The sequence below is a fragment of the Amblyomma maculatum genome, chromosome 1, assembly GCF_055883805.1.
Source record: "Amblyomma maculatum isolate TAMU_Amacu chromosome 1, ASM5588380v1, whole genome shotgun sequence".
Lineage (NCBI taxonomy): Eukaryota > Metazoa > Arthropoda > Arachnida > Ixodida > Ixodidae > Amblyomma > Amblyomma maculatum.
The window spans coordinates 339265280-339290365 of NC_139344.1; the positions used below are offsets into that span (position 1 = coordinate 339265280).

A 25086-nucleotide genomic window follows, 5' to 3' on the forward strand; every position below is an offset into this window, starting at 1 on the left:
TGCCGTTTGCTTTCTTTTGCTCTTTTTCCCCAGCGCGGTTATGCACGTGTGCCGATACGATAACGCCCGAAAAATTTTTTCAAACAAAAATATTTTTCTTTCTTAGAAGACGCTTCGCAATGTGCTTGAGTATGTCACGACATGTGAGATCAGTCAGGGAATTAATCCGTAACAAAACCTGGGGTTTGGGGGCAAACGGGCGCGCTAACCCGGCCGCGTGAATAGTAGGGGAACAAGCCAGGAGCGCTTTGAATCAAACGGCTCACGCACGTCACGCGAGACTCAAGGTGACAAATTTAGTTAACAGCGGAACTATGGGAATGAATCCCTGCAGGGACTGCAACCAAGAGGGCCGGCAAAAACGACCACAAAACGCTGCGATAGAGAGGAACCGCATCGCCACGTTCAGCCCGGGCCGCAACGATGCCGCTTCCTCAATGGGAAACAAGAGAAACAGTCCCGACGATAGCGTCCCGACAAGCAGCCCGCTTATAGAGCTCCAGCTCGCGCACGCACGGCAATTGCTCATCGCAGGCAGCAGCAGCAGCAGCAACAGCAGCAGGAGCCGAAAATGGGGGAAAGACACAGAGCGGCAAGCGGCAGGCAGAACGAGTCGCGATAAGCTCCCGCAGAGACGTTATTTATCGGCGCGCAAGCTTTTATCCCCATTTTCGCTCCGAGCGTTCCCTCGTCTTCCGGAGAATAAATAACAACACTGAACGGCGAGCTGCTGCTGCTGCCGGCAGAAACACAGGAGGCACCGGACATGCTACACGACGGAAGAAACACAGCAGCTCGCGCCAGACTTGAGCTCGCTCGCGCGCCGGTATGGCTTTGGTATATCGCGAGGGCCGCCGCAACAGCCAGAAAGAGACGGAGCTGTGAAGCCAAGGCGTTCGAGAAAAAAAAAAAAAAAAAAAAAAAAAAAACGCGTATGGAGTATGGAGCTAACCCGGTGGTGGCTTTTCTCTCATCCCCTTCCCTCCTCCGTTCGAGATAGAGAGCAACGGGGAGCTCTTGACGAGCGGCAGATGCGAGGCTCCACGGCGGAACGAGTGTGTGTTGGGGAAACGCTACTACGAAGTGCGATTCCATCACCGCTGCTGGCGGGCTCCGCATCTTCCTGCTCCAAACTTGATTGACCGATCGCTCCTCCCGCTCTCTCTGACGTCGCGGGCGATATGCTCCTTCCTCTCCCTTTCGAGGTTCCGCCGAGGTACAGCACACCGCCGAATCCGCCAAGAGAGACCCGGCACGTCCGACGCAGTGGCCCCGCCGCGCCAAGCGCTCGCATGCTCACCGCCCGCAACGACGCGCACCCGGAGATAGACAATGGGAGCCGACGCGTGTAGCTCGCTCCGCTAGAGAAGCAAGACAAGGCAGTAAGAAACACGAGTACGCGCGTTCAATGAACCAGATGGATAGAAGCGAGAGGGATGCGGCACTGGAGAACGCATTTCACCTGTACGCGAGAAGCACCTGCGCTGCCGCCAACCCTCGCGCTACCCCCCCCCCCCCCCCCCCACACACACACACACACACATCTTCCTTCAGGTCATCACCACCCAGGCAGTAGGAGACAGCACGTGTTTCATGTGCAGAAGGAAGAGGATTCGTGCAGAGCATTCACGCTCCGCCCGGAACAGTGCCTTCGGCCACACGGCGAAGGGCTGCAATTATTTTCGTGCCAATGTACTACTATTATTCCCACGCGTCAGAACTGCATTCGAAGGCACGCCACAATTGAAAATAAAAACCCGAAGCAAACGGCTTAAACAAACAAATCGCCATAGAAAGGCCATCAATCAAAACGCCGTCCCGGGCCCCAAACTTCCCTGCTAATGGATTACTGGGTTCGTATTCCAAGTTAGCGCCGTTGTCGAAAGTGACGTCGCTACCTCCCCAACCTCCGGTCATCTGATTGGCGGAAACAACGGAACCAGAAGTGGTAGCCACTTCCGGCTCCGGCGTTCGCACCAATCATTTAACTCGAGGTCGGGAAGATAGCCACACATTCCATAATGACGCCAACTCGGACGCGCGCGAGCGTGTATCACGAATGCAAGCATGAAAGAAAGTCAGATCCTCGCGGCCCGGTCGCAGAATGCAGGCATACATGCATACAGCATTTTATAAGAGGCTAGAAAGGTGGGCTGGCTGGTGATTAATCAAAATCTGCCAATCACTGCAGGGATTTCGCCCAAAAGCGAACAAGAGCTTTGGCTCACTGCCACACATCCATGTGCGCGCAGCGGTAACTTCACTCGAACAGATTATCCTGTACCTGCACCGTACAAGGGAGCGAAATAAATCCCACCCCAGCGGGCGTCAAAGTTAGACTCTTCACATGCCTAAATATTGGATTCAATGCAGCGAGCGTTTAGGCGCAAACGGTCAACTAGATGTTTCCAATAAAACAACGGAAAAGGAATAGCAGTGGGACGCCTCGTCAGTCGCGTAAGGTATATCGCAGGAATGTTTACGAGTACTAACACTACTTAGCCGGAATATTCAGGACTTCCCAGTCTTTCTACTGATTACTTGACTCACTGATTGGATACTTTATTTCCCCCGCCGGGGTGGAGCAGTGGTTAAGGCGCTCGACTACTGTTCCCAAGGATGCGGGATCGAATTCCGGCCTCGGCGGCCGCTTTTCGATGGAGGCGAAAAGCAAAGCGCCCATGTGCTGTGCGATGTTAGCGCACGTTAAAGAACCCCAGATGGTCGAAATTTCCGGAGTCCTCCACTACGGCATCCCTCATAGCCTGAGTCGCTTTGGGACGTTAAACCCCACAAACCAACCAACCAACTTAATTTAGCATTTTTTTTTTTTCTTCACACTGCGGACTGTTAGATACGTCGTAGCTAAGGAAAAACTTCGAATGAATTTCGGTCATGCCGTATACTTTGAGGCGCACCTAGGCACGAAAGAATGAGCGGTTTCGAACTCTGCCTCGCCCCGCCGGGGTGGTGCAGTGGTAAGACGCCCGACTACTGTGCCGGAGTTCCCGGGTTCGAACCCGACCGCGGCGGCTGCGTTTCGATGGAGGCGAAACGAAGTGGCGTCCGTGTGCTGTGCGATGTCAGCGCACGTTAAAGATCTCCAGGTGGTCGAAATTACTCCGCAGCCCTCCACTAGGGCTCCGCTTTCTCTCTTTCCACTTTCATTCCCACCTTACTCCCTTCCCTTACGGCGCGGTTCGGGTGTCCACAGAGCAAGTGTGACAGTTACTGCGCCTTCCCTTCCTGTGAACCAATTAACTTGACTCTATCGGAATGCTGGCCACCGCGGCAGGGACAACTGCAGACTTGGTGTGATGCTCATCGCAGAGACGAAACCCGCGGTCAGCGCAACCGGGGCCGTGACAACGCCAAGCGCGCCAATACAGGTCGAAGCGCGTGGGCACACACGAGGACACGGACGGTTGCTCAAGTGTATACTGTGTGGTAGCGGTACACACCAGCCCCGCGAGCATTACGCGGTCGCCGCCGGTTCACCGCAGCGCGTCACGGTCGAATGACGCTCCCCGCGTTCACGGTCCACTTGAGCGCACCGCTGCCGCCGCAGGACGGTTGGCTTTCGAGAGCTGAATCATAGGGGCCAAGGAAACTGGGCTCAAAGTTGCAAAGCGTCAAAGGGACAGACGGGACGCGGCGCCATTTTCTGCACACAGTTCGGTGAATTGCGTCCAACGCGCTGTACTCTAACCGCAAACCATCAAACGCGTATTGGACGGCGCACATCTTGTCCCACCGTTGCACAGGCGCCAATGCATCAAGTTTTGCAAAAGCGTGGTACCACAGAGTAACATAACCAACAAGGACTTCGGCCCTCTCGCAGCCGATAGGCGTTCTACGCTTTCGCGAGATGGCGTCGCATATACCTGACCTCCGAGATTCGGCAGGTTGTTGTTGTAGTAGGCTGGTTCCCTTGCGGCTACGGGCATGCTCCCTAGCCGCAGGGGCCTATGGAAGTGTCCCCTCTCGTTACTCACCGTGATACTGGTACTGGTATACGATGGTACCGTGATCGCCACAGGAAATATAAGCGGGACTTGACCTAATAATAAAGGCGGTTCAATCAGGATAGATATAATTTTCAGGCTCCGAATACATTCGTTTCTTTTCAAGATATTTGATCAACATAAACTTTATAACTCCACCGTCTTTTTGCTTCAAAACCTGCATCAAACCGGTTTGATTTGGTTGATGGGGTAAATGCCATGTATCAAAAGCGACAAGGGCTGTAAGAAACACCGTATAGCGGAAGGCTGCGAATAATTTCCACCACCTGGGGTCCTTTCTCGCGCACTGACATCGCACAGTATGATGGACGCCTTACGCTTGGTCCCCATCAAAACACGGCTGGGATCGAACCCGGTGCTCCGATTTAAAGGCTCCGAGCTAAAATTCCAAAGCGCCTCCCACCCGTGTAGGTGACCGCTGCAAATAACAAAATTACGGGCAGCGTAGCAGGGAGACCGGCAGGTCAGGCCGACTCCCAATTACAACGCTACGTGTGTGTGTGTGTGTGGGGGGGGGGGGGGGGGCACGAAATTCAGGTCAAGGCGTGAAGGTCAACCAGATTTCGAGCATATCTACAGTGAGAACTTTCTGCGCACGTGCCGACACTCTCTCCCTTATCGCGATCGGCCAGCAGGGGTAAAAAAGCCTTTTCAAAGATTCGCTAAAATGGAGGCGAAACCGCCAGCAACAGGAACAGCGATGAAGGGAAGGGATCCAATGAAACGCCGCCGACTAATGTTGCTGCGCAGGACTGAAACTTTCGGCCGGATTTTTACAATTTTTTATTTACCCGCCAGGTCCGGTCACCATTCCGACTCAGAGCATGCATGCATGACTCTCTCTCTCTCTGACAGAAAATGTGCCGCGAGTTTGAGCCTAATGAGTTGAGTATGCAAATCATCTCAGCCTTCCGAGTCATTGACCAGTCCTCCCCATGCTGCCGGCAATTTTAAGGCATCTTTTCCCTTTTTGTTTTGTCCTCCCCTTTCCAGTCTCCGTTTTTTTTTTTTTTTTTTTTTTTTTTTCGGTGCAGCTCCCGTTCGCGTCCGGCGGCGGGTCGGCTCCCGGCCTTCCAAAGTGGTGCGCGCGCGAGCCCAGTGCTTGAATGCGAAAAGTCGTTTGGGTAATGAAGTCAGAACCATCTGCGCTCGCCAAGTTCCTTTCATTCCCTCTCGCTTTTCCCTGTTCTTTATTCTGTAGTACTCACCGCTGTCCCTCAAATGGCACGCGTTCCCGCCTCCTCCTTGGGACGGAAGCTGATTCCCTTTTGATTATCCCGACAAGACCTATTCACGACCGCCCCCTCCCGTCTCCCGAAAGGCTCTCCCGGTTTTGGGAACTCCTTTTCTGATTCAGGCCCGAGCCGAAAGCGGGGCAAGAAGTTCGTTTCCAGTATGCAACTCCGAGGCGAAGTGCGTGTCGCCGACAAAGAAAGAGCAACCTACTTCCGCTGCGTGGCTAATGCCGCTGCTTTACTTGAACGACACGGACGGCGACGGAGGAGCCTGAAAGTTTGTTCGAAGTGAGCTCCTTTCCTTTGTCTTTGTGCTCGTCTATAATCAAAGGCAATGCTTAATTTAGCGCCTCTTCAATTTTTGTTACTCAAAAAGACTTAAAGGTGAAAAAAAAAAAAAAAAGAATCGCATCGCATTTGGATGAATCTCCATTTAACTATCAAAATATTACCAATGTGCCCCCAGAAATTAACGGAGGAAGAAAAGAAACTCAGTTACGAGAGTGTCATGCCGACAAATTAGCAACGGCAAACGGAATATTTTCTTTTTGGCCCTTCGAAAAGTCAGACGAAAAAGAGGCAAAAGAAAGAAGGAAGAGGAGGAGGACTTCAGAGCTAGATCCAACTGCAGCATTGCGAAGGAACTGGAGTACACATAACGCATTTTCGAAAGGTAACCCAAGGAGAAAAAGAGGGGAACAGATGTGCACATTGTCTCCAATAATAATAATAATAATAATAATAATAATAATAATAATAATAATAATAATAATAATAATAATAATAATAATAATAAAATCAACAAAACTCATCTTGGCTATTATTGCAAGAAAATTCGAAACCATAGCAGGCACGTCCACGCGTTCACAGGCGCCTGGCCAACGATCCGGAGAAATTGCCCTTTATCGTTCGGAAATGCGATCTCACCAACGAGTCTGCTAAAGCGCCGAAAGCTAAAAAGTGGGGCTCGCTGAAAGGCAACTGCTTCGCAAAGCCGCAGCACGGCAACTTGCAAAATCGTTCCACCAGTTCCGGTGCGACGGCGGTCCCGAAGGGAGCAAACTGCTCGGCTAAGAACCCGGGGCCGATAACGGGTACATGCAACGAGCTCACTCCAGCCGGAAAGCACGCAAGCGAATCAGACGCGAGGGCAGGAGGCGAGAAAAAGTAAACGAAAAGAAAAAAAGTGAGGGGGGGGGGGGGGGAAGAGAGAGAGAGAGAGAGGAAGGAAACCAAAATTAGGTAAAAAGAAAAAGAAGGAACAAGAGTATGGAAGGGCGGGGTGCGGAATCGACCATGCATGGGGAGTAATTCGCGAAGAGTAGAAACGTAACGGCTCGCAACCACTGGCGCCAGAGAAAGTGACAGAGAGAAAAGGAAAAGAAAAGGAAGTATTCGGGGGAAAAAAAGAGAGGGAAGTTGGGTGTGAGTGTGTCGAGGACGAATCTGCTCTCGAAAGCGAAACGTGCTCGGATTCGCCGAGAACGCCGCTGCAACGCGAGTCGCTGACGCAAATGCACCCCTCCCCCCCTTTCCCGAGCTTCTTGTGAGCGCACGCACGCACAAACGAAACGAAGGGAGCACGAGGAGTGAAGAGGCCCAACTGTGCGACAACGACGCCGCGTTAGGTACAAAAAAGGGGGAAAAAAAAAAAAAAGGGGGGGGGGGGGGGGTGAGAAAGCGGCGAAGGAAAGAAAAAGAGTGAGACGTGCTGCGGTTTTCTGGCGTCGCCACGATTTCCTTAACGTTCCTTTCCCCTTTCTTTCTCCCTGTTTACGTGCAACGAAGAAGGAGAAACAAAGCAAAACAAAGGGAGACAGGGAGGCGCGAAGACGCTGCTGCCTTCGCCGCGACATACTCGAAAAAGCGTCGCTTCTTTTTCCCGCCACTGGATTTCTCTCTCTCTCTCTCTCTCTCTCTCTTTACTCCATCGCGGCTCCCCTTTGTGACGGCTCCCCAATCTACCGCCTTGTTGACACTGCCGAAAAAAAAGTTCTCGTCTGGTGAGACCCTCCGCGTCTGTCCCTAAGCTCCCCAGGCCACATCTCTTCGGCTCGCATCGATCACGTCTCTTGTTTTCCTTTGCATCTCTTTATATTTTTCCCCTTTCTCAATGGCTATTTCCTTCACAGGCTCGATCTCACGCTTATGGTACTGGAGACCGAGTTAATAGGAACTTTTCCGGCAGCTCTCTTTTTCTGTTTTCCTTCCCCCCCCCCCCCCTTTTTTTTTTTTCAAAATGCTATCGGTGAAAACAGAAACGTTGAGGATTTGTACAGAACTGCCGATTCCCGCTCTGCGTTCCATCATTCAACGATACCGGAAAACGGTTAAGGTGTGGTAATCGAGCGGCCGCGACCGCAAAAAGAAGAGGCGCGCGCTTTTTTTTTTTTTTTCTCTTTCTCTGTACCTCTACTCAGCGGAACAGAAGGGTAACACGCAAATATTTGCAGGCGGCTGAGAAGTGGTCACGCTATAAACAATTGAAAGTGACCCGCACGACCAACAACGATTTCAAAGGACGCAAAACTGAAACAAAGGATTTTGTTTTTCGTTTTTACAATGGCAGCTCCCGTTGTGTTTGTCGAATTTTGCTTTCCTCATCGCTTTTTCCTTCAGGCGCTGAGTGGGTTTCCGGTTGGCGCAGGCTCCCGAGGGTGCTGCTTTAATGTTTATAGGTTGTTTGGTTGGTTTATGATGTACAACGCCCCAAAGCGTCTCAGGCTATGTATGAGAGACGTTCTGCTAACGCGGAAAACTGGGCGAACTGCACTGATACCACCTACCAGTTTCCAACCTCCCACTGGCCGTCGACGTAGGGAACCGTCATGCCAACCCCTAGTCACAGTCCAGCAGGGTACTTTTCTTCAGATTTGCTGACATTTCTGTTTTCCCTAACTATTTCAGCCGAAACTCCAGGAAGACGGAAGAGGCGCAAATACGCAGTGGCCAAAGATTGTCAGTGCATACAACGAAAACGAGATCGAGCTTTGCAGGACAATTTTTGATACCATGCTCGGGGGGCTTCGTGTCTCACATAAGCGCCATAAGCGCTCGATTTCCGCACACTAAAGGTTAAGCGCTATTCCACACACACACACACACACACACACACACACACACACACACACACACACACACACACACACACACACACACACACACACACACACACACACACACACACACACACACACAAATAATGCTTTTCAACGAAGCTATGTTTAATAATATTCACCAGCCCGAACTAAGCGTTGACAGCATATGTCGCGCTCACTTAGCAAACAACAAAAAAAGAGCTAATATTGGCAAGATGCCACGCATTAGACACGTTAGACGCAAATAGATTTCATGCCAAGTCAATGAGAACATGACAGGTATTTGGCACTCACAATACCACGGAAATGTCATGCCAATGCGTTCACTTTAGATGGTCCTTTTCTCTGAATTTTCCCGACTTTCCCAGGTTTTTCATGTCGCAAGGACAAAAAACTTGGAAAATGGCTCCTCATGTTCTGCTCTCGCCGCGGCCAACGCTGCCTGTTTGCATTTGCGTATATCCTACCCCATTGGTACTCTCTTCCCTCCTCTCCGCTCTCTCTTGAAGGGCCCTCGCAAGCTTGGCGACCGATTCCAATGGATGAGCGTCGCTCTATCAATCTCGTACGGCCCGCGATGCTCTTTGGACCAAGAAACCCTCCCACTGAATGGCTGACCTGGGCACTCCACATCCATTTTCCTCCATTTGGGGCCGGCGCCATATTTCAGAGCTTCTCGCCGAGTGTCCGCGCGCGCAGAGTTCCGCCTGGTCGGCAGGCGGCCAATCACCACCGACGGTCCCCGCAGTCGCACACAGAGAAGAGAGAGGAGGTAGGTGGTCCCGGGGCGGAAGTGACAAGTGCCCTCGGGCAACCAAGGTTGACAACCGCTTACTTCCGCCCTCGGCTGGGCTTGCGTTTTTTCCCCGTCTTCCGAGTGACCGGCCTGGCCCTTGGCTGTGGCCAGCCAGGCACCCTTCGCCAGAGTGCTCTCCCTCGAGGCGCGGCCGAGGCTGCAGGTCGTCGCGGGCGTCAATAACTCTGCTCGCAGGCAAGGGATGAAACGAGCCTCGGGCGAACGGCCAAATTGCGTTTGGTTTGGGGCCGCCGGCCCAGAAACAACGTTAGCGTGAGCGAAGCAGAAGCAGCAGCGGCGGCGGCGCCACACGGACACACGCACGTACGCAAGCAAGCAGGAAGGCGGCTGAGGAACGTAATGCGGTGTACGCTGACCGCGCCGTTCGATCTTCACTCGTCTGGATAACAGCCGCGGCGGAGGCGAACGCGATGGCTCGGGCCACCGACCACTAAGCGGTTTTCCTTTAGCGTGCCACTGACATCTACCGGCCCAGTAGAAGGGAAGAGAAAAATAACGCCCAACACTAGGCTTCTACTATGAGTGTCAACAATATATTTCGGACTCATTCGGTCTTCAGGCACTGATCAATCACTGTTGTTCGGTCAAAGCCACAGTTTTCAAGCTCTGGCTCCTTGGCGAGCGGAGTTTAACGGAAAATGGATGTCCATTTCAAATATGAACTCTTAAGCATAGCGGCTAATTCGGTACGTGTAACCCACACAGGGGAGCCTATACACGAAACGCTGATGGACGAGTTAAATGGACACTGAGGTAAGTGGAAACAAATGCACCCAGAAAATGTCAAGCAGCTGAACAAAAGCCAGCGAATGGGCAACGCGGATACTTGGTGAGGCGCTGCCTGAGCACAGTGAAACGAACTTGAATAATAATAATAATAATAAAAAAAAAAAAACACTTTCAGCCTGTTTCGACGTTCCCGTCACCTGTCACCCTACTCGGCCAGGTTTAAACACAATTTCATCTCAGTCGTCCGACGCTAAAGCGGAGAGGTGGACTTTTGCTCAGACTCTGCGCGCCGAATGACTTCAGCAGTAAACCTGCGGAGGCTGCAGGCTCCGCGGATTTTCCGCTGGGGTAAGTGAGCTAGACAAGAAAGTGCACAAGTGCACCACTGAACGAAGCTTAGCGAGCATACGAAAGGAGATGGGGCGAGGTCGTCTTACAGAACAGCACTACTTAACGAATCCCATTAATCAATGCGTGTAAAAAATAGTCTTCTCGGAGAATATTAAAAACAAAACACGAGTAAACGGTTGCCTGCATCATCAACGCCTACCAGGAACACGGGAGGTTCCAGACGCCACTAGAACTGGAGAGGGGAACGACGGCCACTACAATGAACTGGTTGAGGCTGAGAAGGGCTCTTCTCCCGTCAGGATGCCGGTGACGAAACGAAGCGAAAGACGGTTTCGCACTTCGGTACGCTGCTCAGCTTAGCGCAAAACTCGGCCCCGTTGCACAGACTCCTCCGTTGACAGGCACCGCGCCTAGAGGCTGACGAGCAACGCGTGACCGCGCTTGCTCGCACGCCCCCGCGAACGAGTGACTCTCGATCCTAGGAATATCGACAGGCAGCGAAGAGCGCGCGATCTACTTCGCACTATCGACCGCCGAGCTCCGCAGATGCCTACTATCGCCGGCGAGAGAGACGAAGAACTTCGGTAGGGCGTGTCGGCTGGCCGTATTTGCATCGCCTGTCGCGTTCTTCTCGGGCAACTCACGCTAGGACGCCCCGTCGTCCTCGCTGTTCACCCATCCGTGGGAGAAAGCAGCTTGAATGCGCGCGGTACGAAGCACTTTCAAGGCTGAGACAACCTATAGCGGCATCGGTGCACATCATGCATCTCGCCAGCCAAGAGCACTGCTTGTGCATCCGACCCCTCCTCCCCGTTCGCCGAGGACACGGGTGGAGGACTTCCGCATGCGTAGAAAACTCTACACTGGACGGCCGGAGGGGCGACACGGGACACACAATTCAATCCTCCTCGATTTGCACAGGCAGGAGAAGAACGCCGGCTAAGTCCGGTCACACATACCTTCTTGAGGTGTCCCGTGGAGGTGCCGAGGAAGGCGACCGTGTAGTCGTGCGTGGACACGGCCGCCACCGAGGTGAGCAGCACGTTGGAGTAGGTCAGCACGGGCGTCGCGTTCACCGGCTTGCCGCCGTCCAGAGGCGTGTTCACGTCCATGCCGCAGAAGTCGTCGTTGATCTGCACTTGCTGCAAGCAGAAAGAAAAGAAGGAAGGTCAGGCGACGATTCGACTATATATGCACTGATGATAAACATGCAAGTTTTTTTTTTCCTTTTTTTTTTTTTCAGCGGAACAAGACCAATCCGAGCCAAGTCTCGGCCGTCTACTTAGGGGTGGTCATGCGCGGCACATTTCATCCGTGCCACATGACCATTACAGCGTCACTTGGAGGAGTACAAGGGTACACGAGTGAGATTAAATACATGTTTTAAACAGATACAGTGAAAAAGAAAAGGATGTTGGACAGCTCGCTCAAGTTAGCACTCCCGTAGACTCAAAAGTGCGAATGAAAAGGAGAGAGAGAGAGAGAGAGAGAGAGAGAGAGAGAGAGAGAGAGAGAGAGAGAGAGAGAAGGCGACATGCATATGTCGAAAGAAGAATGCACTAGTCGGCAGCGATTTTTGTGCGGACCCTGAAGGCTTGCCGACGCCATCATTCACTCGAGGAACGGTGGTCAACAGCCCTTTTCAATGCAGGCGGCACAACCTTGAATCGAGCAGAAGGTAAAGTTTCGTAATTCAAATTTTCTCAGCCAGAAAGTACGTGTTATGTTGCACTCGTGAGGGATATAAAAAGAGAAAAAGTCGGTCATTGCCACAACTGGGCGGAGTTCAAGTCCAGGCCCGCAAGCCCCTCCCACAAAGCAAAGGTAACGGGCCTTAAACCACTCGCGGGAGAGGTCCCTCGTGCTGCACCTGACCGCAGAAATACAAAGCTCGCGAAGCGTTCCAATGCGCGGCACAGTATCGACCGCGTGAGGCACACCCGCAACCTACGAAGAAAACAGGGATTGAGAATATGAACACAGCCCAGCGCAGAAGAAAGGCGAGGAATCCCACCGGGACTTTACGTCGCGTGTAGGAACACTACCCGCAATCCACCGGTGCGATCGCAGAGACCCGCATTCTTTCCCCCTCTCTAGAAAAAGCAAATAAAGGCCACGTTCAGCTCCTGAAGATGCCCGTTCGCAACGGAAAGATGAGCGACCGGCCAGCGCAGTCCCCATCTCTTTTTCACGGGAGCTAACGCGCGAGCATAATTTGTGCTGGAGCCGGTCCGGTTTATAAAAATTCGTCTGCCCGATACCCCATGCCAGGGCCAAACTTTAAGAGAGGGAGGGGGTGGGAGGACGTAGCAGAATGACGAACACGCAAACCCGACGAGGGGACAGCATGCACGCTCTGCCGGCAGGAACACGTAACGAACGACTGTCAACATCGGCCGAAGATAACAAAGGAGTGCACTCGGGTGAGCGTTTCGACCGTAACTGAAGGTACCACCAAGGTGCTCGAGTAACGGCGCTCAAAAACCGGGGCGCAGCACACACGTACCAAATCAAAAAGGAGGCAGTGACCGTATTAGGGCATGTAACAGAATTTGCAAATGTATTTTGTCGGCCTCTCGTTCGAGAGTTCTGCAACAACGCTCCCTGATGCGCGTAGAATGGCGGACCATGAGCGCCAAAAGCAACGCACACCCACGTTTATACGTCGAGCATCCTAAGAAAAAAATATATATATTGTCATCCCACATCGCCTGCGGCACAAACAGGAATGGCGCTAAGATACCTGCATCCGATCCCCGGGGAGCGCAGCCGCATACGCCGTCCACGATCCCAGGCGCGGCAGCAGCAGCAGCCAACACGGCAGCGACGTGAGGTAGCGAGTCATCAAAGAGCGCTAATGCTATCGGGGGACGCAGGTGCCGTTAACGGTCTCTGTGGTGACCCGGCATCAGCACGGGACGCCGACCTCTTGGAGGAAAGAGGCCTCCAATATAGCTGGACCATTGCTATCGCTTTGAGCCTCCCTCATCACTGCGGGCCGCGTCACATTCCGCGCGTTTGGTCCACAACTCGCCTGCCTGCTTCTCTGTGACATAACAGCACCCTTCGCTCCGCCGGCATCAGGACTCTGCATGGGCTCCCTCGACACTTTGCCTAGCCGCGTTGCAGCAGATTCGGAACGTGCTAACATGCAGGTTGGGGTTATGTAAAAAAACAATTTAGTACAGTACAGAGAAAGCACGAATACTGGTGGACGCAGAAAAGTGACACATGCTGCTACCAAATGGTAAAGGCTGCGCACACCTTGGACTAGGTGTGTCTGTCCCGACGCCCTTATTGCGACTGACCAGCTGACCGAGAGGAGTATACCCGCATTGTGGGCCAACCACGCTTTCGATGTCAGCAGTGTCCAGAAACGGAGCCTGCAGACTTCAATCGTGCACCTTCGCATCTCGCCGTGGTGACTGTTCTCGCTCACTTTGTTAGAAAGTGCCGAGGGAGAGCAGACGTCTGTTGCTTGAGAAAAAAAAAAAAAAGGGAAAGGTGACGTCTTTCGTTGCGCGAAAATCACGCTTTTCTCTCTTCACAACCGGCGCGGAACTATAAGGCGAAATGCAGTACATCTGTTTTTACGCCTTCGTCCAATAAGGCGAGTTACAATGTGACGACCTTCGATTCGCTACCGCCGCAACGGAGCCGCGTCTCGAACACTCATGCTTGTGAACACCGGGTCGTCAGTCGCGCCATCTTCTTCCAGCGTCCGCAGGCGTGCCACGTGACATCGCACTCTCCTACGAGTGCGCCAGGGCGCATTCTGTATTATAAGCTACGCCTGATGAGGCACCGTTGTTTCATCGCCGCGGCGGCGCGAGCACACACAATGGCCGTGGGCACAAAGAAGCCTTCGTCGCGCCTCAAGTCCTGCATCAAGGCGCGGCACAAGGACCCCGCACTTAACGGAGCGCTTTGGTGCCGCCGGTCCTATACAGCAAAACAGGTCGCCCTTTCGCGGAAGGTCGCGGCGATTCCCGCGGTTACAATGATGCCACTCAGCCGAGCCAGGCTTTGTATACAAAGCACGAGACGCTTATAAATGGTCATCTCGGAAAGGAAATTGCACGGTTCCTCGGCCGACACAAGTATAAGGGCAGCCCATTCGACGAAACGAGATACTGACGACGCGGCGGGCGCGACCACCCCGAAGACAAGGCACGCGCCTCCTGCGTCCTGGGGAGTCGACCAAACGGCTCAAAGCGATTTCGTATGCAGACTGGAAAGCACGAAGCCCCCAGAAGTTCTAGTAAAAAACATACTGGCCGCTTCACCGCCGAGCGCATGTGTTTAAATGATGGCGAAGGCAGTCATGTGATTTTTGGAGTCTGTTTTTATTTGTTTTGTTTATTTTTTGGAGGGGGGGGGGGGGGGGGGGGTTAGGCGTGATTGGGGGTGGCGCAATGTTTGAAGTGGCTGATCATCCAATACCTCCTCCCGAATTTAGTAGCATGCATGTTTCCCCACCCGGTCATCACCCTTGCCACATGACGTCGCGTCCAAATGTGCGTTCCCAGAACACAGGGTCAATCTGAGAGGCTAACTTCCCGACGACTTACTTCGCCAACGTCAGATCAGCGAAGCCATCCCATGGTCGAACGAGTTGCCGCGCCAATAAGGATAAGAAGGCGGGGTGGGCAACTACTGATGCTGCTGCTGCTGCTGCAACGCGGAAGAAGAGCCTACGCGCGTTGCAAAGAACCACGGGGCGTGCGCGCGGTTCCCGCGGATCGATGGAAACGAGGCGCCGGTCAGCCACTTCCGGCCAGCCCATTTGTGCGCGCCTGACGAGACGAGCGCGCCAGCCCGCATACACAACGCCTGCCGCAGCCGCGCGCCGGTACACCGTGGTGGCGGCCCAGCACTGGCCCGCCATTCGCCGGGAGGTCTGGCCGCAGACTGCGGCAGACACGCAGGCGCCGGTCGTTTGCAGTAGAGCGATTAACTCGACCGGCACAGCTGCCGCTGCTGTTCGCGCCACTCTTCCCGCGGGAGTTAAGCGGAGTGGGGAACCTTCGGGAAATGCCTCGCCAAGGCACGCCGATTCAGCATGGACTGGGGGAGAATGCGCGTACACCGTCAGGCGGAGCAAAGAATGCCCCTGCTACCGAACAGAAACGTGCTAGTATTCTCGGTCCCGGGCCAAACTATTCACGGGAAAAAGGTCATTACGCGGCGAGACTTTCGTCTCCGGTACGTGTGAACTAAGCAGCATTCGTCTCTCATAAATGCTGCCCCTATGCGCAATAATGACGTTACTTATTATCGCTTAACTGGAGACGACGGCGGTAACAACTGTACTAAACACTTACCGATCTACAGAAGGCGCGTGAAGTGAACCCGATGCTCCTCCTCAGTGAACAAAATCAATCTTTTCGACAGTATTCCGAAGTCCAGAAAACATTCAACATGAACAGTAAATGAGTGAGTGGACATGTAGTAGTCGACTATAGTAGTGTAGTGTAGTGTAGTGTAGTGTAGTGTAGTGTAGTGTAGTGTAGTGTAGTGTAGTGTAGTGTAGTGTAGTACGCGGGTTGCTCTTAGGCCTACGAGTGTGCACAAGCTAGACCCCATTTCTTATTAAAAGCCAGAAGCGAGTCTGTCACCGCCCTGGTTCCAGTGGCCGAATTCTACGGAGCTACAGCCATTAATAAGAAAAAGGAACCCTTCCAGACGAGGCTCCGGCTTCGTTTCAGATTTCTTTGTCGCAAGCTCTCTTTGAAGTGAACCAAATTATTCGCGGCAAAAAAGCCTGATTATGTGCGCGGCAGCCAGACTTTGACCTTACGTGCACTCATAAAAAAAAAAAAAAAAAAAAAAAAAAAGTAGAAGTTCCTTAGGAGTCGAAAAAACAACTAAGTGCATTTCTAATCACGCGCTAAGATCAAGTAGCAAGCAGCAATGGAAAAGAGACAAAAAGGAGAAGAAAAGGGGCGAAGGAACGCCGAACAGCGCAACCAACAACGAAGCGCAGCTCGCCCGCTGAGAACGCCTCGAGGTCAGCCTCGTGAACCGTGACTCCCAGGAAGAACGAAAACAAGCGGCAGACACCAAATGAAAACATAAGAAACATAGAGAAGGGGAATGAAGAAAATACAGCGACGCGCGCACGGAGAAGCCGACGAGGCATCGTTGTTGCCGGGCAAGAGGCACGCCGGGCCATAACACACACAAGGGCCGGCGCTGTCGCTGCCACGATCGGCCGGTATTAATTTTCGGTGCAGCCGGCGGGGACCGGCGTAGCCCAGGGGAAGGAAACAAATGCGGCAGAGCACAGGAGAGCGCCTGCAACCCAATTAGCACGCTCCGTCGATCGCGGAAACTTCCGTCGCACCGCTACAGAGACACTAACACACGGACCATGCTGCAGCTGCTCGCGCGGTCTTGCAGAGGACGGCAAACACACACGCACGCCGCGTCGACCAATTTCGCTACGCGCATGCGATATGCCTGATCAGCGGCGGAGCAAAGCGCCGAGAAACGCCGTTTCACTTCGCAAGATGGCGCGCTACTTGCACGTCGCAGCTTTCCGCCAAGCTAACGAAGCAAATCGAAGGCGTTAGCACAGTAGAGTACTAAGAACACGGTGACCCTAACGTTCATGGCGGAACGACAGTGCGCATGCGCGGAACGCGCCGCACATAACACCCCGGTGGTATAATACACTTCCGATGAGATTATGGCAACGCACAGAGCGGCGGATGTGCAAATATGGCAGAAAGTACAGAAGGGAGGTTAGGACAGTGGCGGGCCCAAGTGCAAGAACAAAGTGGTCTGGGGGAAAGGAAATCAGAGGTTACAGAGAGAGAGGGAGAAAGAAAACCGACGACTCTCGCTGCCAGATTCAGAGGCAGAGTAGGCAAACATTTCAGTTCAGTTCAGTCGTTCAGTCGTGTCCGACTCTTCGTGACCCTATGGACTATGTCACGCGCCACGCCTTCCGGTCTCTCACTATCTTCCTAACATCACATAACTTCATCTGCAGTGCCTCGAGAACGTCGATCAATTCGATCATTACGCAAGAAAACAGCGAATGTTCGCTGACAATACTTTAAGAACGAAAGGTTCCTGGTCAGGTTCCCATGCACAGTAAGAATATAAAGAGAGAACGGGACAGGGCTAAGCTTGCTGTCGGTCGAAATCCTCGTAATTCATCTACGAGGGTAGACGCATTAGGCGAATACTGAATTCTCCGACCGGCAAAGCCTTAGGGCCAAGCGCCGCGGCCTCGATGTCGCAGACTTCCTGCCCTCTCCTCCCTTTCCAGCCCGGATTTCTTCTCCATCCCCTTCCTCCTCTTTCTCTCAGTTCCAGCCCGTTCTCCACCGGCCGCATCAGTTCTGATTGTTCCGACCAAGTCGCGTGCCAACGCCAGGGACCGTGTCTAGCGCGCGCGGCCATCCCATTTTCTCCCTTCAATCTTTGCTCTTTTCTTTCCATTTATCTCTCTTTCCTCGGTGTTCTGTTTACTCTGCCGTGCGGGGGGACACGAAAACGATGGATGAGCTCGAGCACCACACGGTGCAGGCAGCAAGCAGCGCCTGCCGCGATGTAATAAAGCGCGCTTCACTGGCGCTGTTCGGCTTGGGGCGGACCCGGGCCCGTCGGCCGACCCCGCTTTTTCGCATGCGCGCCGGGGACCCCGGTATATGCGCTAAAAGAAAAGAAGCGCACGCAGGGACACCGGGCGGCTGCCAGGGCCAGCGAGCGCTGGAGCGAGGACGCAACGAGAAGGCATTGTAATGAAATTAGCGCCGCCGCCGCCGGTCGGAACACGGCACTCGTGCGGCGTCGCTCGCGCGACGGACGACGATGCACGCGAGCAGCCCTCTTATTGGATTAGACCCACCTCTCGCCCTCTTTCTATCTCTGCATTTCTTTCGTCTTTTTTTTTTTTTTCCTGAGAGAACGGGCACACGGTGGGTGAACGTGCGCGCCGCGGCCATTTTTCTTGATACGAGCGCTCGACATCCCCCCCCCCCCCCCCCCCCCCCTCCTCCCGTCCTTTACAATTGCACCTTCTAAACCCAGGAGCGTGGCGGGGAAGCTATTCCGACGTCGGGGTCCAAAGGGCACGCGCTCGTGCCTCCCCGCGCTCGCTGCCCGAAATCGCGACCGCGTTAAAGCCATTATTGCGCGCCAGCCCGACTGGTTTCGGGCCCAGGGGAGAGTGCAAAACGTTGCGCGGAGCGAGCGGCCATGCATCATCGTCGACCCGGGCCGGCGAGAACTCGGCGCGACCGCCAACGGGATCGGGAGAGGCGGACGCCTGTCTGTGCCTTTGGCACGACGCGCTGCTGTCCCCTCCCTGCGTGCATGCACGACAGCTCGCCTACAAATGGTAACGCCTGCCCGCCCCCCTGTGTCGAGCGCCTCACTGTGGTCGTCACCGCAGAAAGCCATCCGCTACCAGGCAATGAACGACGTGCCTCGTATCCTACTGGTTAGTTTTTGAACTGACCTTCGCGGCTCCCGTTCGATTACACTATACGAGCGAAGCAGGGACCCAACAACAGGGAGGTGACCCTGGATGATGCCAAGAAAAAAACACACCATAAACACTGGGCAATCTCGTCGAATAATGAGCAGAAACATCGCGCCAGTCGCGCCCCAGAAACCCTCACTATAAAAACCCTCACGCTGACAGTGGAGGTCAAAATGAAACAAGCAAGAAACGATCGAGTCTCGACTGAGCGACAAAGTCTGGCACGGGCTCCAAGCTGTTGCCAGGGTACCGGAGCACTTTGTTTCCGGACTTGTTGCCGACTCCGCTTTCTTTTCCATTTTTTTTTTTTTTATATATACACACGCTAGGCGCACGGCTCTCCACCGCCACCACCACCCCGAGGAGGACACTCGCCCAGGCGGTCAGGCGATGGCGAACGCGGCGGGGCGAATCGCGCCGCAAGCCAGCCAGTAAACGAAAACCGCTTGTCTCGGCCGATCGACTTTGTGGGGGGGCCATTGATCGCAGCCGACGCCGAATTAACGACCCCTGTCGCCGCCCAGCCGAGACGGGGAGGTAAGGGCAAAGAAGGCTGGTGGCACAGGAGCACTGCCCCACGTGGGAAGACGCGGCCAAACGGAGAAAGTGACGCAAGGAAGAAAAAAAGAAAAAGTAACAAGGTCTAAATATCGCCAAAGCGAGCCGCAGACAAGAGCAAAAGTGGGCAATATTCGCACCATGCCATGTCACCGCACAACACCCGCGAATCACCCGCCGGCAACGGTCACCAGAGCTGCATGGGCAACGTGCGGCTTGGCTTCTCCTGTTTCGATAACAGCGCACGTTGGCGACCCGAAGGGAGGAAGTTGCTCACCGGTGAGAAATGAAAGAAATATCGCGTGAATATCTGTTGTCTTACTGCGCGGTGCAAATCGAGAGTCCTCTTGCTACAGGAAGAGCAGGTTGATGTGGCGAGGCGCAAGCGGAGCGTGTAGCGAGCCGCTACTGTGATAGGCAAAAGTGGGCGGGGCTTCCGATCACCTTTCAGGTAACCGGACGGTTTACACAAAAAGCAAAACGAAATATGTTTGCCGAAAAAGCGTGCGCGAGAGCGTTGGCGCGGAACACACTCGAAGCACGCCAACGATTCGCGACTGCAACGAACGCGTAATAATCAGACCTCGGCACGCTTATCGCGGGATCGATTCGGCGTCGTCAGCACAGCGTCCCTAAACTCGTCTCTCTCTCTCTCTCTCTCTCTCTCTCTCTCTCTCTCACACACACACACACACACACACACACACACACACACACACACACACACACACACACACACACACACACACACACACACACACACACACACACACACACACACACACACACACACACACACACACCTATTCTTCTCTCTGTCCGTTTAAGGCTCTAGACCCTGTTTATGATTTATCACAAGGGACAAGGGATTCATTGTTACAACAAAAGATTTACCAGGTATTCGGGCATGTGTCACGCCAATAAAATATGTCGGCACATGCACACTTCCTTTGCACGCACTGGATAACTTCGTCAGCGCGTTTCAGGATGGATAATGCTGAATTTAAAAAAAAAAAAAAAAAAAAAACGTCAGGAAGAGCGACCTGAGGCACCCAAACAGCGCGAGACAATAGACAGCAACCCAGTTCTCTCAGCCCGAAGAAAGCGACGAACGATTAAAGAGCTAGCCGCGAGCGCAGATGAATTTGCGAAACGCTCGTCCTCGCATCGCGCCGCGTCTGACCTTCCACCAGCCATATTTTCAGGGCCGGGCCGGGGCAACGCGCGTTATACATACTCTCACTTCCCAAGGCCACGCACAGCGTTGCTCCAAGATGTGGGGCGCAATTACGAGGGGCCAGCCAGAAATCGGGACATCGCACATTTTGATGGGGACTTAATTGCGCGCGCTAGGAGAAAACGAGCGTCCACACGAGGCGCCCTAACAAGCCCACCTGGCTGGATGTGTACGGCAGCGCGGCCACAGCGGTCAGCTGAGTGCCGCTAAGGGTCCCTGCGCGAGATTAAAACGAGGTCGGACGAAAGGGGAAGCAAGCAGGAGGTGAAACCAGACATGAGTACTGCGGTGTCCTCGCCATGCCCAGGGAGAGGGAGCCACTGCGAAAGAAAATTCGAGCCGCTATATCTAATTTTAGAACGGTGGATCGATCGACTTAAACCAAGCATTTTATGTTAAAAGCCCCCAGTGTGCACTTTTGCTCAAGGCATTTGTGCGGGCACCTGGCCTCATCACGGTCACGGCGGCCGAGGCGGGAGCTCTTTCATTTGATGTCGAATGCCGTAAAGCTTGGCTTGCTCAGAGCATATGTCGACGGCCGCGCTGTCGAGGGGGACACTGCGAGGGCCGTGCCAATGTAGTTGGCCGGGCGCATGACAATGGGAGTTTCTGAGAGAACCCTTCGAATCGTCACAATATTCTGGACGTTTTCGTACGATATGCGTAGCTGTCGGTGGGCTTCGGCAGTGATCGACGTCACATCTTTCCGTCGGGATCATTATTGTATAACTTGTGTCTTAAAGAAGGAGTCAATGCAGTGTTGGTTTGGTTTGGTTTGTGGGGTTTAACGTCCCAAAGCGACTCAGGCTATGAGAGACGCCGTAGTGGAGGACTCCGGAAATTTCGACCACCTGGGGTTCTTTAACGTGCACTGACATCGCACAGCACACGGGCGCCTTGCTTTTCGTCTCCACCGAAAAGCGGCCGCAGAGGTCGGGATTCGATCCCGCGTCCTTGGGAACAGTAGTCGAGCGCCTTAACCACTGCGCCATCCCGGCGGGGCTCAATGCAGTGTTGGTTGCGAGCCGACCGACTAACGTCACCGTGGCGCTCGATAGCTCCTCCGGCACAGGGGGAATGGGGCGTGCCTGTTGCTCGGCGTGTTCCTCTATTCCTCTGCGGAGGTGCTAGTGCGAGGAGTTTCTGCTTCCTAGTCTGAGAACACACGTCGTGCGCCTAACTACGGCAAGTAAAATCGTACGGCAAAACGTGTCTTGGCAAGCGCGGTAGCGAAATCAACCGCAACTCGTTGCCTCAATGTCCGTACGGTTGTCGTGCTCAGCTAAAACTCTTTCACACTGCCTCCGCTATGATAAATGTCAATACCAAGTGGAACAATTCATTTACGCGCGACGGTAGCACGATTGTTAGGGAGCTTGGTTAATTAGTTAAGAGGAACCGCGGGGTCAGTCTCGACTACACAGCTGCGTTGTTTAGACGGATTCAAAATACAAATGGCGGTGTGCAATATCAGTTTAGAAACCCCACGTTGACGTAAATAATTCGGGCACATTTATTACGTTATCAGCCCCTGCGTCGTTTCTGGCGTTAAACCCCACTTTCTGCAATGTTAGTTCTCGCTTTCTCCTATCTGGTCAGGGAGGATCTCGTTATCGTTCATAGGTACCGCTACCGAGGCCCGGACATGGTGACGTGAACGCCAGCAACATACAAAGGACGGACCGAGCAACCGAGACGGTATGCGGTTATGGGCTGTTAAAAGCTCAGCCGTCAAAATGCGCAAGCCTAACTGCTGCGCGCCCATCCCGTCATCCTAACACAAAATGACTGGACAGGACGAACGCGCCACTACACAAACACAGCCTTCGAACGCATCAACAACGCTCTGAACATTCGAGGCCATACAAGCCCCGCAAAATCGACAAGGATTCCGCGGTAGTGAAAGAGGACAAGAAATCGGGGCCTTACACGGTCGGAAGCCCAGACGACAGAAGCGCGCTGGACAAAAACAAAGCGTCAAGAAATGGCGAATACGGTAGAGAAGAGAGAGAAAAAAAAATGGACAAACGGGAGCGCACACGCAAGGAGGGACGACACGGCAGGAGGGCCCGAAGCGACGCGGGCCAGCTGCAGCGGGCGTGCCCGTACAATCGGGGAACCGATTCGCAGCGAGAATCAATGGCTCCTCTGCGCGCGCCGGACGTCGATAAACGAACACGGGCGGCGCTCGGCCGCCGCCTCCCTTCCTTCCACTTCTCTTCCCTCCGGCATCATCTGCTGGGCAGACCGAGGACGCGACGCAAAGACAGCAGCAAAACGAGCATCAGAAGGGAGGGGGACAAAAACGCACTATAAAAAGGGCGAAATAAAGATTAAAGGTGGCGAAGAGAAGTGCACCCCCGCGGCCTCTCTCCCGCCGTTGCTTCCTTCAAAGGGGCCTCGTTTCTCTGATGCCAGAAACTGGTCTCGGTTTACGCCGGCCCATCTTGGCTTTCCCGCACAGCACGGCGGCTCTGCGGGGAAGCCCAATAATCCGTCGGTCTCCCAATAACGTGTCAAAAACACAGGCAAGTGGAGGGCCACAGACGGAGTGAGGAAGGAACGAGCGAGGAAAGAAAAAAAATAAAATAAGCAAATAACGGAGCTAAGGCTAGAAAGAAAGATGTGCACGCCACAACGGACGGCTGAAAGTGAAGCGGGGATGGTGCAAGACCAACCGCTTTCTGCGAACCTACCGCTGCTTGCTAGGCGCATTCCTCGGTATTGCCTTCCATTTACTATGTCTGAAAATGGGTCTGCCAGTATTCCGCGAAATCAGAAGTGGTGACGTATGTATGACTTCTGCCTCAGAAACGAAGCAAAGCACGGAAATCGGGAAATGAAAGCAGCATTAAAGTGCTCGAGCAGTCAGTAAGCACTGAAAAGCCTTACCTTAACTTAAAAGCCTTAGGCAAACAAACAAACAAAAAATAATAGAGGAAGGGGCTCGGGAAAGGTGTGGTGAGAAAGAGATAAAGATGAGGATAAAAAGAAAACCGTAGAATAAAATTAGCAAGAACCCATCCTCCACCATCGCAGAGCGCCAGGAAAGAAAGTGGAGAAAGCAGAAGGGTATGCCAAGGCACCCCACGGGCAACCTCTCTGGCACTGTCAATTTCTTTAACGACCCAAGAACAGCTAAAATCGATGTTAAAAAAAAAAAAAAGAATGCAATATGGAGAAAATGTCACAGGCGTTGTTGAATGTCGCAAAAGAGAATACTACTCCATAACCAACGGAAGAGCTAACAAGCGGAAGGTGCCTGGCAGTAGCCGCAGCAAAACACGGGAACGCCGCTAAATCGACAGACAAGGAGGGAGTGACAGAGAGTGGCTCGCTGCAATATTCCATTAACCGACAAAGTATCCTCTTCCGGGAGGCCACATCGCAGGAGAAGGCAGCGGTTTATCGATCACCGCCGAGCGGCCACCCACCGCGTGGTCTGCACCTAACCGCGCAAACCGAGAGCGCTCGCCAGCGCGACTACTGGAGAAATAGTCAAATAAAATAAACGATTCCCCATTTATACGGCCCGTTATCGAAGTGGACAGCACGCGAAAAAAAAAAAAGAAAAAAGTGAAAGAGGTCTAACCTAACCGGAAAGCCTTCGCGCACTGCTTGGCCGGCTCCTGGTAGCATGACAACTGAAGTGAACAACTCCGCCACCCAGGTCGTCTCGAGGGTAGGAATAAGGGAGATTGGTCGCAATAGCCGCACAGTCGTGTGAGCGCAGGCATATTATAACCCCGAGAGCGAGTGAGGCGAACGATATCTCTCGTCTCGCAGGCTTCGCAAACAGCCGAAGCGAACGTCGTCAATGTTGCCGCTCTGGTCGCTTCCATCGCGTCAGGAAAGAGAAAAGCCGCGCGTCACTGCCCTGTTTGCTTTGGGACGGGCTTACGCTTGCTTCCAACATGAGCAAGAGGAGGTCCCCCCAGCAACTCTCTACAACGCTGGCACGATGAGGAGGAGTCGCTTTAGCTGCCTGCTGTTACGAGACGCTCGCGCGTGGGATTACAGATTCGAGGAACCGGCGCAACGCGGGTACAACAAGCCGGCACGGCCGACGATAAGGTTTCTCTTGCTCGGTATAAGCGTCACCCGCATGCCGACTCGACGAAAGTCGCCCGAACTGTCACGGAATGCCAGCCGAATTGCCATTTCTTTAGCCCAGCTGGCGAGGGTAAAAGGGGGGCGGGAGACCAGAGCCTTCTCTTTGATATTTTACCAAACGACAAACCCTTCTACCATTAAGCCATTCTTGTCTGTCATAGGTCGCATGAATATATAACGTTTAAGCCGTTAAGAGAAGTAAATACGTGAGTATATCTCCGTTGAAACCGGTCGGCCGCTAGGAATAAGAGTTTTCTCAACGTTCCCGTTTGCATCTTTCAGGACAAAACTATACAAAGGGGTTGGTGGGGGTGAGCCCGCTTGATACTCCTCCTGTTATAATTCGTGAAGTACACAATTCTTACTACTCACTGACAACAGGAAACAGCTTTTAACGAGCTGCTTTGTGTAAGCAAACATATAAAA

At 53.4% G+C, this 25086-nt stretch overlaps 1 protein-coding gene across 3 annotated transcripts in view; it reads right to left on the minus strand.

Moving 5' to 3' along the window:
* Positions 1 to 25086, minus strand: part of PlexA (plexin A) — a 177991-nt gene that overhangs the window by 52794 nt on the left and 100111 nt on the right. For all 3 annotated transcript variants that reach the window (XM_084588546.1, XM_084588540.1, XM_084588553.1), the window contains one exon: positions 11215 to 11397. In XM_084588546.1, coding sequence (XP_084444672.1) covers positions 11215 to 11397 — 183 coding nt within the window. The remainder of the gene's footprint in view (positions 1 to 11214; positions 11398 to 25086) is intronic.